The 14,461-nt window shown below is 40.0% G+C and overlaps 1 protein-coding gene across 5 annotated transcripts in view; it reads right to left on the bottom strand.

Moving 5' to 3' along the window:
• The window catches only part of ank2b (ankyrin 2b, neuronal), a 233,557-nt gene that overhangs the window by 143,950 nt on the left and 75,146 nt on the right, over nt 1-14,461 (bottom strand). The window contains exon 1 of one of the 5 annotated variants that reach the window (XM_055007984.1): nt 26-175. The exons of the other annotated variants lie outside the window; for them this stretch is intronic. Coding sequence (XP_054863959.1) covers nt 26-61 — 36 coding nt within the window. The 5' untranslated portion in view covers nt 62-175. Of the gene's footprint in view, nt 1-25; nt 176-14,461 lie in introns of those variants that run through there. 5 annotated transcript variants of the gene reach the window in all.

Genomic DNA, 14,461 nt, shown 5'->3' with positions numbered 1-14,461 from the left:
GGTTACTGTCGGTGTCCGAGCTTACCTGGCCTGTTGCTCCCACCACCATGCCTGTGCTCATGGGTGCTCCCAAAGAAGCCACAACACCGCGGGGTGAAAAATATCCAACGTGTCCGACTCTGAGTGTCCACGCCAAGATGGAAGCGTGAGCAGTGTGTGAGTGTGTGTGTGTGTGTGTGTGTGTGTGTGTGTGTGTGTGTGTTGGACAGGGTAAGGGGGGTGGATGCAGGACAGTCTTGCCGACCATGAGTGGATTAGAGTGTAACGTGCTGGAGGTATTAACACACTGCAGCCGACACACACACACATAGACACACACAGATTCATGCACACTAAGGGGTGTGTGCATTCTTAGAGGGGATTATAAGGACGAAAATAGAGGAGTCTTTTCTACTGACCTAGAATCAGAATGTTGCGATAAAGAGACAATGAAGGGTGGACTAACCAGAGTGCGCACACAGACACACACACACACACACATAAACACACTCACAGGTGGAAATACAACCTGCTGCACACAAACAAAACCATCCAAGTACGCTGAGCTCCACGTTGCAGCTCTCTCTAACTCATCTCAGTGTAAAATCATAGCTCTTTATTTTATTTCCTGCATGAGGAAGGTGTTCTGTTGGACGACTAAAGGCCTCAGTGTGTTTTAAACGAAACAAAAAAGCCTCAAAAAGACATTTAATGACCACAGACAAACACAAAATGACTCAATGAGACATATAATTATCAAATAAAGATACAAAAAGACGAGAGACGCACAAAATAACTACAAAAAGTTGCAAAATGACCAGAGAGACACATAATGACCATAAAACACCTAAAATTGCCAAAAACAGACTGAAAACGTCCACAAAGGGGTGCAAAATGATCACAAAAATGCACAAAATGACCACAAAACGGACTGAAAATGACCAAAAATGAGACAAAATGAGTAGAAAGACACATAAAACAACCACAAAAAGACACAACATGACCATAACAACACACAAAATGACAAAACGTGACACGAAATGACTGAGACAGATAATCACCATATAAAGACACAAAATGATGAGAGACACACAAAGTAACTACAAAATGCAAACAAACTTGCAAAATGACCACAAAAACACCTAAAATTATCAGAAACAGACTGAAAAGGCCACAAAAATGCATAAAATGAGCACAAAAAGACTTAAAATTACCACAAACAGACTGAAAAGGCCACAAAAATGCATAAAATGAGCACAAAGACACATAAAACGACCACAAAAAGACACATGACCACAAAAATGCATAAAATGACAAAAAAAACAACACAAAATGACCACAGACAAACACTAAATGACTCAGTGAGACAGATAATTATCATATAAAGACACAAAATGATGAGAGACAAGATCATGTCATTACTATGTTGTTTTTAGTGTTTAAATCAGGTTTTCTGAGTAATTGTTGTTGTATGTACACAATCGACAACTTCTACCACCAAGTAAACAGGCCACAGGAACTCCTGCTGGTTTTAAACCCCAGTAAGTGCTGAGTGGAGAGTAAATTCTCCTCCATATCTCAGGAACAGATTAGTGTTTAGCCAACCTGTTAATCAAAAACCGCCCGTCCCGCTGCAGAGGATTTATAGGGTTTAGGAGGTTTGTTGTATCACGCCATGCATCTGGGGTTACACTGACGCTCTTCAACCTTTAGTTTTAGTCAGGAATGTCATTCAAAGTGATGGATATCAGAGAGATAATGAATTAAATAGTGGCAGAATGTATGAGGTCATTAATTCAATAAAAACAGCAACCCCCTTAGAGGACGTGTTGCTCATTACTGCTCACAACGTGTAAAATAAAATTCTGAAAATAGCTGCTGCTATTCTTAGAGCTTCACAAAGAGGGTCTTAGATTTAAAGCTTATCCTGAGGGGACTGCAACTGTGAATTTCATCCAAATCCATTGGTCTGTTTTTGAGTAATGTTGCTAACAGACAGACAGACGGACGAACGTCAATCGTCAAATAACCCACCGTTCCTCGATGGAGTAACAATAAACTGTAGTGTGACGCTTCCATGGCTACCTGTAGAAAAAAGGACTATCATGCCTATGAAGGATAAATATCTTCCGAACGGTAAATCCCTTCCTAAGACGGAACATCTGGCTACCTCCACACCCCATCCATCATCTCCTACACCATATGTGAGCAGTGGTGCATGTTTAACCGGGACTAGGTCAGTATGCGTTTGTGTGCTCATCACACGTCGAGCTCACAGCTGCTGTTTATTTCCAAGATTCGTGTTCGGAGTGATTACGTAACCAAACATAGATAGCAGAATAGGTCAGTGACAGTGAATTATATATATTATGCATATGTACATAAAGTGTAGAGTGTCGCACATTTAGATTGGTAAGAAAATGTCAAAATTATTGCTATTATTATCAATATGATATGTAAGTTTGACATTTTGCATCATTCTGGATGTATGGCTTTAATAAGAGGATCTATGGGATGCAGTTATATAAGGCTGCTGATCTACTCCTGTCACGAGCTACTGCTATAATCGCGTTAACAGATCCATGAATCACATCATTACATCCACTCCATCTCTGTGGACTCTCTAATAGATGTAGAGGTCAAATAGATCATGACAGTCTCATTAGAACTTCAGGAAAACGGGTAGCAACTACTGAAAACGTTGCTAAAATCGGGTTATATCTTCGAAATGTGTTTGTGTATCGCTGGGGTTCTAAATTTCACCTATGCAATGACACTTTACAGTTGTTGCCGCACTCCAGAAGATACAGTTTTATCTGGGAAGTACAACTATACACTAAAGACCCAAGGTAAAGTTCAAGACTTGATTAGCACTGCACCATACAACTGGTATTTGAAAGCAACAAAACAACATTCATAAGGAAAAACAAAGAGACAACTACATAAACTTACAAAGTTACCAAAGACATGAGGGTTTCTTGACCACACAGCCCATTTATAAATGGAATTAAAATGCAATCTGTGCTGGAATCCAATGAGAAGGAAAGAGACTAGACTACTTAAGGTCTAAATGATACAGTTTGACCACATTCCATTGGAAAACATGAACTAAAAAGGTCACCTAACACCACATCTTCCAGCTCAGTTTAACAAACACAGCAGAAGCTACAAGTACTACAGTAGCAAGGCAGTGTTCCCTTATGAAATATGGTTTAGAAGTGACTCACGGCCATTTGTGGCATCGCTGTCCTTGACCCAACAAGACCATTGACACCATCAGTCATCCGGCTTTGTCATGTTCAGATGTGACAAGAATGTGGCTCCAGTAGGAACTGTCATCTTTATTAACCTTTTGATGCACAACTTGGGTCAAAAGTCACCCATATTCAATGGAAAATGGGTATCTCTTGACCCATGTTGTGCATCAAAGGTTTAAGAAAAAAACTGCATCAGTGGCAACCATTATTATCCCAAAAGAGCCGATTAAAGCGCCATAGTGTAGAATTTAGGGGATCTACAGGCAGAAACAGAAGCTGTTATTCATTCTTTTGTTATCTTTGATGCATAATCACCTGAAAATAAGAATTGTCGTCCTTTCCTTACCTTAAAACGAGCAACTTATATCTACAAACAATGCTGAAGTAGCTGAGAATTGAAAAAAACCACACACACTGGACCTTTAATGGAACAAGAACTCTTCAAATGACTTCCTATTTGCACCTTAGAGGAAGTGAAATTAGCTTTTCCATCTAGCAAACCAAACAAATTTTATTTGCATTGAGAAATATGTCTTCATCATGATGGATTAAATTAAATTTGCATGTAAGTTAGATCATAATATGACATTAACAGGCATAGAAAACAAAGGAGGAGATGCTTGAGGAAGTGGAATTATGGGCTAAATTTGAACGACATTTTAAATCAACGTCATGCTTTGTGTTACAATACAGTTAAGTAAGATCACTGTGGAACCTGCATTAGTAATTAGTGGTGGAGAAAAATGAAACAAACCTACAATATTACACTGTCACAAACTGTAATCATTTCCCTACAATCCCTAACCGATGAAAACACAGCATATGGCATAAAACAGCTCAAAAATATTGATGTAAGGTATATTTTTTTGTCCTCTATATGCAATTTTTTTAACAAACAACACCACTAACCCACCGCTCCAGAGACTCTCTACACCAGGGGTGTCAAACCCACGGCCCGTGGGACAAAAGCGACCCGCTGGAAGGTTCGATCCAGCCGGCAGCAGATATTAACTGCTAATTTATAAAACTGTGCATTTATAAAGTTGTTTTCATCATAGAATAAGATACTATATTGTATTAAGTTCCAGATAAACTGATCTGTGCGTTGCAATTTGTAAATGATAAACTGAGCCATGACAATGTTCAAATTGCATTCATTTTTCTTCAGAAATTTCAGGATGTTCATAATGTTTTGTAAAAAGATAATTAATTAAATATGAACATTTTCAGAAAGCACTTTTTTGCACTAAAACAAGGGGAACATTTGGAGGTTTATTTAGATTATTATGCTGTGATTTTACTGGTCCGGCCCACTGGAGATCACATTGTGCTGAACTAAAATGAGTTTGACACCTCTGCTCTACATCTGTCCCCCAGTGTTGGTTATAGAGGATTCATGCAGTGGTTAGTTTCTGCCAGCAGGGGCCGCCACAGCTAAGAAAACATCACTAGAACCATCTAGCTTCCCCTTAATGTCATTGTGATAAAACAGGTAATCTGGCACATTCCTTGCATTAATGTCATCATTTTTTCACTCTGTACCAACCAACTCAGTCTGTGTTTTAATGACAAACATCTAATTCTGTAAAAACCACTGCTGCAGAAATAAAACAGTTTTATTTTTTTAATATTATTATTTATATACATACATACATACATACATACATACATACATATACACATATACACACACACATATATTTTTTTTTTCTTTTTTCTTTTTTTTTCTGTATTTGGGTCTTACAGGGATAATCTGCTCAGAGGGAGGCTGACATTTGGCCCCAGTAACCTCCTACAACCACATTCAGGAACACCAACACAATTCCCAGCATGTGTATTCATAAATGTAGACAAAGGTGATCTCAGGTAGATCCATACATGCACACACACACCCTGCATACACCCTCCATGGGGTATTGAATAATGGATGGAGGCTGAGGCGGGAGGCAGGGACGGGGCTGAGGGGGGTGGATAGTGATTATTCACCGCAGCCTCGGGACACTACAGCTGGGGGCGGGTACGCCTGGAGAGGATGCAGAGATTCATCTCACTGCACGAGAACACATTTCTATCCTCACTGAGGGTCGGATTAGCATCTAAACACCCTCTTCTACACCCTCATCAGCAGGGAGAGGGTTAAAACTAATCAAAAGATCTTTTTTTACAGCAGAAATGTTTGTTTTTTGCTGCTGTGACGAGCCATAATGTCTCTAGTGGTAGTTAGGTACTTAGGTAAGTATCCTGGGTTTGATTAGACGGGAGGTCAAAGGTGACTTAACAGAGATTCTGACAACAAGTGGTGAGATTACTTCAGAATCCAATTCCTTGTGGATATTACCTGCCAGCTATTTGTGAATTATTGCACCAGTGCAGAAGGAGGCTTTGATTAAAAAAGTAATGCTGCTGTTTCTTCACTGCATGTTTCTGAGATGGAGCTTGATTTACGAGTGAGTGCAGTAATCAGCTGTCTGTTATCACAGACGGCAATAACATGCAAATTGGTAGTTCGCTATATGGACGGTGCAGGGTCAGGGTGCAGACCAGATGGGTGCTAATATCCTGAGCATAGCCGGCATCTTTTGCTGCATGTCAATCTCCAACTCTATCTCCACTGTCCCCATCAATCAAGACCCAAGAAAAACAAAGAAATACACTTAATTTTCTCTAATGGAAACAAACAAAATGCACACATGGAGTCCTATTTGTGCCCAAATTCTGCCTTGCACATATAGTTGTATTGCATTTTATGGCAAAAACTATCAATGTGCACTGAACAATCTCATTTTGATATGTAAAAATTATGTTTTTTTTTCCAAAAAAAATGCAAATATTAGCTGGTATCCATGTTTGCTTCTTTCTGTGTCCACATGCAGAACATTTTTGCTATTTAGCTTGTTTGTCTTTTTTAGGTTGAACACTTAAAAACTGTCAATTACAGACCAATATTTCAAATACAGTTTGTCAATAATCCAAATCTTATGGCAAAAATTATCAATATGCACTGAACAATCTTATTTTAATAGGTAAAAATTCTGTTTTTTTCCCCCAAAAAATGCAAATATTGGCTGGTATCCACATGTTTGCTTTTTTTGTGTCCACATGCAGAACATTTTTGTTATTGTTGTTAGCTTGGACTTCTAGGTTGAACACTTAAAAATAGTCAATACGTGACCAATATTTCAAATTTAGTTTGTCAATAATCCAAATTTTTAACTATGTAGAAGGCGAGAAAGCGGAATTTTAGGCTTCATTGATGTGACTTTGACAGAGAAGACTGTAAAAGTCTATTTTAAAGAGCAAATTAAGGCACAAATATATGGAAAACAAATCTAACTTGAGCAAGCATCATTTCAAGACTTTTCTCTTGATTATGGAGTTCATCTAAGGTGCTCCATCTGACTTGGTTCCACTGGTTTCTACTGTCAACGTTTCCAACAGCGTGGCCAATCAAAGAATCAGAAAAGGTCATTTCTGATTGGCTGGTTTGCCTCCAATCCTCCTGTTAATAGGATTATTGTAACTAGGAAGAACTGGAAGACTCATAACAGTCAGAGGACAGGGGTTTATACCATTATTAAGGAGCACAGAACAGGTTTTGTGTCACTACAGCAACAAATCGTTCTGTACAATTAGAATTCAGGCACACGTGTGACTCCATTTATTGCACAATCCTTTTACAAGTGAAGGAAAATCAAACAAACGTGGGGTTCACCTCTGCTAATCAAGTCAAATTTGAAAAAAAATCCACTGAATTGGAAGCTACAACTCCCACCAGTGTAGTAGCGACTAATGAAACGGTACTGAAAAGGCTAATGTGGAATATAAATCTGGTGCTTAATGTGGAAAACAAGCAGCCGTCTCAGTCGCACCAATTAGAGCGTCTGTAACCTCCGGCTGTGGAGAAAACACCACACCAGATCTGTGGCCCTCCAACCTCTCTATTGTAGTTGATTAAATTGTGATCTGGCGCCTTCATTTGAACTCTGATAATGACCCAAACATCAACAAATGCATCTCCAAGACACAGATGACAGCATCGCCTTGTCTTTCTGTCCAATTCTGTCACTTCCGAGAAGCAATAAGGGGTGAAAGAAGGCGAGGTGCAGTGGAAGGTCTTGCGTAACAAGGAGATCTTTCTGCGTCGATGAATAGACCGGCCTTTTTCCCCTTTTTGTTGCTGGCGGAGCGTCGATGCTCTCACATGTATGACAGGCCTTGTAGTTTGACAGTGAGCTTCGATTCATCCTGCCAGGCGCTTCCTTCTGAATCTAATTCAGTGACACGCACGGTTTCTGGAATGCGAACACCCAACGGCATGGGTCAAAACACGTACGCACACGACCGCTGCCAAGATTGTGTTGTCACGGTTGTCAAGTGCATTAAAATTCTTCCAATCAGCTGACTGCAGCAGTGGCGGAGCGGCACGTTTGAATGTTTTTAGCCATTTCATGTTGTCGCCTTTGATTTTTTTGGGGGGGCATTTTTACTTGGCTAAGATTTTGTGAGAACTGTGTCAGGGACTCTAGAAATGAAATTGAGTCAGGAAATGGGCATCCTTGTGACTTTTTAATCATTACAGCATTGAAAATTATTTCATACCATTGTTAAAGAACCATGACTTTTCTTCATTGCTTGCTATTCTACAGAATTAAGGAGTTATAGATGCGTTTTGGAGCACAAATCTGATATTTTACTGACTATTTTGATTGCAGTATGCAAAAAAGTGGACCTTAAATCCTTCTTATATTGGAATATTTACAGTTCAGTGTATGCTTTATTCTCACAGCTCTGGTTATCTGGTCTTTTGGCTCCCACAACACTGGATTTTTCAAGCCAATTCAAGATTTAAAAATGTGATATAGGTCTAAGAATAGATTCAAACCACAGAACAGAACCAGTTTTTGAGAAAAAAAAAGCAAAGCTGAATGGCAAAACTATATGTTATAGGACAAGATAATTATTGACCTTATATTTGCCTTCATCATTGCTGAATACAGATGTTGCTAACTTGGCAAAGTTGTATCTTCATTTTGATTTTAATATTGTATGTGATGTGTTAAATTACCTTGGATATTACAGTGTTATTGGGACTGACATAACTGATGGCCAAAGTTACAGAAATAACACTCAAGTTGCAATATAGTGTACTTTCCTTGAGGCATGTCCATGTTAATGCTTATACAAGCTGTTCTCTTTACATTTTTTTTCTGTTTCTATTGTGAGACAATGAAACAAGAATGAAATGGTGACTGAAACATGGCCCATTTTGGCTACATACCCTAAATTGCAGCTATTCATTATTGCAACATCAAGTGGTAAATTCATAGTCAAGACAAGCTAAAGACTACAGCTGTGCTGTATGCTTTCACATTTGAAGCTACTACAAAAGTCAGAGAACAAAAGTACATTAAGAAGAAAATAACTGCTTTGCTTGTACGGTTTCCACCATGTACACATTGCACTTTGTTTAATATATATTTTGTTAAAGGGTTTAATAGAAACATAGGTTTCTTCTGATGTTGCATTACTGATTTAAATTAAAATCCTCGTTTTTCAAGAACTGTTTCTGATCTTTGAGTGTCTAGTTTAATGCTACCATTTCGCACTTTAATATGTAAAGCTTTGTTTATGGAAAACATCAATTGGTGCAGAACCAAGAGTCTTAAGAGTCTAGTCTGAATAAAATCATACTGGGACCTTGGACCTACCAATTTCAAATAGACTACATTAATGCCAGAGGGATTTCTGTGGAAGTTTCTTTCATCCAAAGTCTGCTTTCAGTTGACAGTTGTTAAAAATCTAAATCACAGAAAACCCCAAATTTAATCATTTCTAGCCCGACAGCATCCACCAGGATCAGACTACATAATATTTCTGTCCGTCCAGATGGTCACTGTGTCAGATTAGGCGATTGCGTGTCAGTTGAACACTGGCGAGTCTTAGTCTTCAGTCTTCCTTGTGTTGACAGTTGTTTGCCAAAGAGCCCCCTGAGCTTTTATAATGAAAAATCAGAAAACACTAGAGACATTTTTGTTCCAGATGTTCCAGTGCTTACATGGTTTGGTGTGGCTCCAACTGAAACAAACAATACACTGTCATGAACATACAGCTTTGAAGAAAATTTATGATAAGGAAATTGTTCTGGTGCATTCTTATGCCATTTTGCATTTAATAAATACATTCAGTAGCAATCCGGACTTGTCAGAACGCTAACAAACTCCAGCCCAGTGAACCACCGAGTCACATGAGCTGTATGAATAAAAATGAACATGGCATTAAGGCAACACAGAATTTCTCTGTTCTCACTGCGAGTCCAATTTTCAGTCCTGACAAAGGGAAGCTTTGTCTCAACAGTAGCCGCATGATTGACAAGACAAGAGTAAATCTGCCATAAAAAACAAGCTCAGGACACGACCAACATCCACTGATGGCTGAATGACAGGGTGTGTTGGCAAACGATAAGCAAATCAAACAGGAGATGGGTTTTTCAATGTAACTCACTCCCAGTCGCACTACTGCTTTATCATGTTACACAGCGAGAGGTGTCACTCAAGCGTTCTTAATCTGCAGGGGGGGACATTCAGGTTTTTACTCCAAAGCAACAGATTTAGCAGGATGTCCTGCCTCTCCCTGTGTGCGAGTGTTCATCTGTACGTGAAGGGCGACAATAAAACCGAGGTGCATCAGTACAGACGCCTGTGTGAGTGTAACGCGTGGTGAAGCAGTGCCAACGGGATTACCAGAAACAAAAGGTGAAGTTGGTGGTGAGGCGCAGTGAATGGGCCCCGCAACAGAGCCGAGCTAACTGGATTAGCCCAACTACTGTGGGCTAGACTGTCATTAAAGCCTCATGGCTTCATGCTTCCAAACACACAGATGGACTACGAGGGGAGGAGGGAGGGAAAAAGGGAAAGTGTAAAGAGGCATGAAGAAAAAAAATAGTACGATGGAGTAGAGGAGTTGAAGATGTAGGAGTGAGGCTGATGGATTAATGGAAAGATTAAGGAAAAGAAAGACTAGGCCAAAGAATGAAAGTAAACATGTTACCGTCTCAAATGCTGCAGCCATTTCTGGGCCAGTCATTACCCAGTAAGTCATTTGGTTTCAGTTTGTTGTCTAATTATTTCTAGCCATTTTCATCAGGTCTAAATGTGCAAGTTACAAGGATCTGCTGCTACCGTCGTGGTGCCTGATACCACAGGGCACCTTCAGAGGTCTAGTCGAAGACATGACTTGGCAGGTCACAGCTGTTTGGCAGCATGTCAAGAAGCAACAGAGTGTTAAGGTGGGGTGGTTATTTGGTTTTGGCTCATCAGTGTGTAACTGCTTTGAAATAAAACACTGAAAAAAGGTAAATAATGTACATTCAGTATAGAGATGTTAATTATTATCTGTCAAGCAATTAATTGCTGTTAGTATTTTTGACTCATTACATATATTTTACTGATAAGGCAGAAGATTAGAGCCATGTATATCAGAAAATGGTTTGTACTTATGCTGTAGTACCTGATTTTGCCACCAGGGAAGTCGCTTATAGTTTCCTGCGTAGGAGTTACAGGTGTGTTTAACAACACACCTCCTTGTGTTGATGAACTCTGCAGCATCAAGCGATATAGAGGTATATGAAGGCTGTCCAGTTTAGTTAGCTACCAGAGGCTTATGCTAGTGCTACGCTAGCTTTTTCAAATGCTAACACAGGCTGGGAGCTGAGTATCTGTCAGCAGAGAGCAACTGTAGCTAGAGCGATTACATTCTTTCTGGAAAAACACTGGTTTTATCCAAAGTTTACAATCAAAGTGAAATGCCTGAATGTTTTCAATATCTAACAAAAACTACAAGATTTGTGAATTTATGTTTTTGTCTTTGCTCTTTGTTGGGTTTGTTGGGGTTCAATAGGAAAGGAGAATGTTTGTTCCTTACTCTGTCATTAATATTTAATGCAACAGGAAAGCATTTATTAAGTCATATCAGAGGATTGGAGGACATGGATCTACACTTTTCCAAACCCAAACACAAGCAAAACAGTCAATCCTCGAGACATCTTCAACAAGACAGAGTAAAACATCAAGATATGTCTGGCACACACTGTAGATTCTATTTTTACCAAAACTCTGAGGGAACATTAGGGAGAAGAAACACACTTACACTCTGTATCCACCTCTGTTGTTTATCTCTCCACCTGAGCTCCCAGCCTCAGGCCAACAAGATGAGGTCTTTGAACGCAGCGGCCCAGGCTTTCTGAAGGCACACAATCACACACATGCCAACACGCAAGCCAGAGGATTGTGATTCAAAGCTCGAAACACTACAAATAACAGTAGAAAATAACAACATATGAGACTGGGATCAGGATACAATCAAAACAGAACGGCCTCTGATCCTTTCCACTCAGTCTTCAGGTCCAATAACAAAACAAACTGAATCTCAAACCACAGCAAATCTCAACAAATCCCCAGAGAACCCCCCCCAGCTTGGACAGAAAGGTCAATCTTCAATCAGGAAGTTGGGGGGAGAGGCGAGCTGCTGCAGAGGTCAGGGCTACTAAATGAAAGTCTTTTGATCCAGGGATGGGGGTGTGTGTGGTCTCCATGCCTGCAGTCTGTGGTGAGGCTGAGGTCAAACACTGGTATCTGCAAGCACTGGTCAGAGGCTGATTTGGCCTGAATGGTTACGTCATGTAGCTCTACAGCACAGAGGGCTGCTGGGTAACAGCCTCTTTGCTGTCCTTTACACTGTTCATGGGTCAATAATCATGGAGCCTGTATCTCAGGAACCTTTAAACATCAAGGGACCAGTCCTCAACAGTAAATTCTATACACGTTACAGCATGCACATGTATGGAGCACAGTGTAGATTGTGGTTGAGCAAAAAAGATTAAATGTTTAACCTCTTGTTGCACAGTATGGGTCAGGAGATACTCATTTTCCATTGGATTTGGGTCACTTTTGACTCATGTTGTGCCTCAAAGGGTTAATTTCAGTCAACATTGATAATGAAAGGGGCACAAGAGGTGACTGGGTGAAGCCAATACAGTGAGTGGCTGATTCGGACCAGGTATCACCACATAGACCACCATATTGACCACCATGAGAACCCAACGTCAAGTCAGTCAGTCCTCAGAGCAGACCACCAGGAGGTCACTGCTGAAGTGGAAGTACAAGTCTTTACAGCACAAAATATGGGACATCTGCCGAGGGATGTGGACAAAGGCAACGGGAGTCCCAGTTGGCGGCGGACTAGCGTGCCTTGGGAAACCTGCATGGATGGATAAAGCAATGGGACGTAAAGGGGTCTATTATCAAGGTAAGTGGGGTTTGTAATGCAGTAAGATTTTGCACTTTTAAATGCATTTTGAATAACAGTTTGCATCCAATGCATTAAAGGGAAACTCTTCAAGATGCTACGGAACAATATTCTAATTGCATCTAATAGTGTCTATCACTGGAACATATTATCAGCACCGACTTCACAAGTATATAAAAAGCATTACCAAGATATAATACAGTTTCACAAAAATAGTAATTAAAGTTCGTACTTTGGACACAACTTCCTGAACCCCTGCAGAATGAAATGTTTCAGCAAAGACACAACTAATGAGCATGCCTTAGGTGCATCCTCCAATCATAATCTGTCTGCAACTGTCCAAACTTCTGTCTTTATTGCAAACCTTCAGAGAGATAAGAGGTTTGAGGCTTTCCCCCTCTAAGAAATGCAGGACAGATGGCAGGTTAGCATCCCGCCATATGTATAGAACAAGACAATCTGGGAAATTATTCTGAGTGACTTGCATTGAATCTGACAGGCCTTATTAATGTCAAACCTTTTAAGCCCGCTTGGTTAGGAAAGTGGTAAAACCTATCTGCATGTGGCTTCCTTTTCTACGCAGGTTTTTCAGTGTAGGTGGTGTGATGCGTCCACAGGACAGCAGGTCAAATGACTGAAGGGTCTCCAGAGAGATGAGGTGTACGTGTCAGATGTGTTACTTGAAACTGTATAAAACTGCTGAACAGGAGCAATGGCAGTCGCTATCATCAAGATCATCTATGTGTCAAGGTAACCTGAGGAAGTCTCTCTTGTTTCTGTAACACTGCCAACTTTGACCGCACTGGCGAGAATTCAGAAAAATAAAGTCACTCTGCGAACGACATTTCAAGCCAAGCACCACTCCTTCATCCTGCACTGTTGTTCTCTCAGATATAGAGTCAAAGTATTCTTTCAAACGGGTTTCCAATAAATACATGAAAATTACAAATATACTACACTCTGGTGAGATGGTCACATTCCACACTACAGTCATCATCCAATAGTGGTTGCACATGTATTTAAAAATGTTTTTGATTTGTCAATGGGCCCACAATCAGCAGGATCCTTATCTTTAGGAGATCCCCATTGTCAAGGAGCAACGACCCCATCGACCTGGTCAGTAATCCATCTTTGCTTAATGAAGGCGGAAGCAGCTAAATAATAATGCCAATTCTGTGTTCTTCTGTGACCTAAATACGACAGCAATCTTTCCAGAACTGACAAGGTGAAACAGATTAACCAAGATGACATACCAGAGCTGTTTAAAGACTTTTGGTCTCAAGTCATTTGAGACAAGCACAGCTCATGACTCATGTTTGTTAGACTAGATCTTCTATTGTTTGAGCTAAGTTGAGTCAATGTTCAATTCACATATTCCATCTGGAGTCTCACAAGTGAAAGTCATTTGAGAAAAATCCAACTCAAAGATTCAAGTCCAAGACAACACTCAAGACTCATATCGAGTCTCGAGTCAAATCTGAAACATCAGAGGAATCGTTTTTAAGTGCAATTTAAGTTTAACGTTGGTCAAACCAAGTATCAAGTCCAAGGTCTCAAGTCATCTGAGAGAAATCCAGTCAGTACCAGTTATTTTAGAAAAGTATAGTCCAATTAATTCAGACCAAGTCTCGTGTCTTAAGCCTCTCTGGGGCAAGTCTGTACATCTATAAGCAGTGTTTAAAGGCCAGTTCAAGTCGAATTGAAAGATTTCATTTGCAAATTAGAAGCAAGTCCTTCAATATAGCATGTAATCATCTCTCTTTTAAGTGTCTCTCTCTCTTTTTTACATTATTCTGTCCTTTTAATGCAGGACGCCTAATAACTAGCAAAGATCGATCAATCCAACACCTTACTGTCACTGGTGCTACATGAAAAATATTGGGGCATCATTTTTGTTGCCAGAAAACCAGTGATCCACCATC

This window comes from Amphiprion ocellaris, chromosome 23 (assembly GCF_022539595.1).
Source record: "Amphiprion ocellaris isolate individual 3 ecotype Okinawa chromosome 23, ASM2253959v1, whole genome shotgun sequence".
In the NCBI taxonomy this organism is placed as follows: Eukaryota; Metazoa; Chordata; class Actinopteri; family Pomacentridae; genus Amphiprion; species Amphiprion ocellaris.
This window is presented reverse-complemented; position numbering and strand designations above follow the sequence as displayed.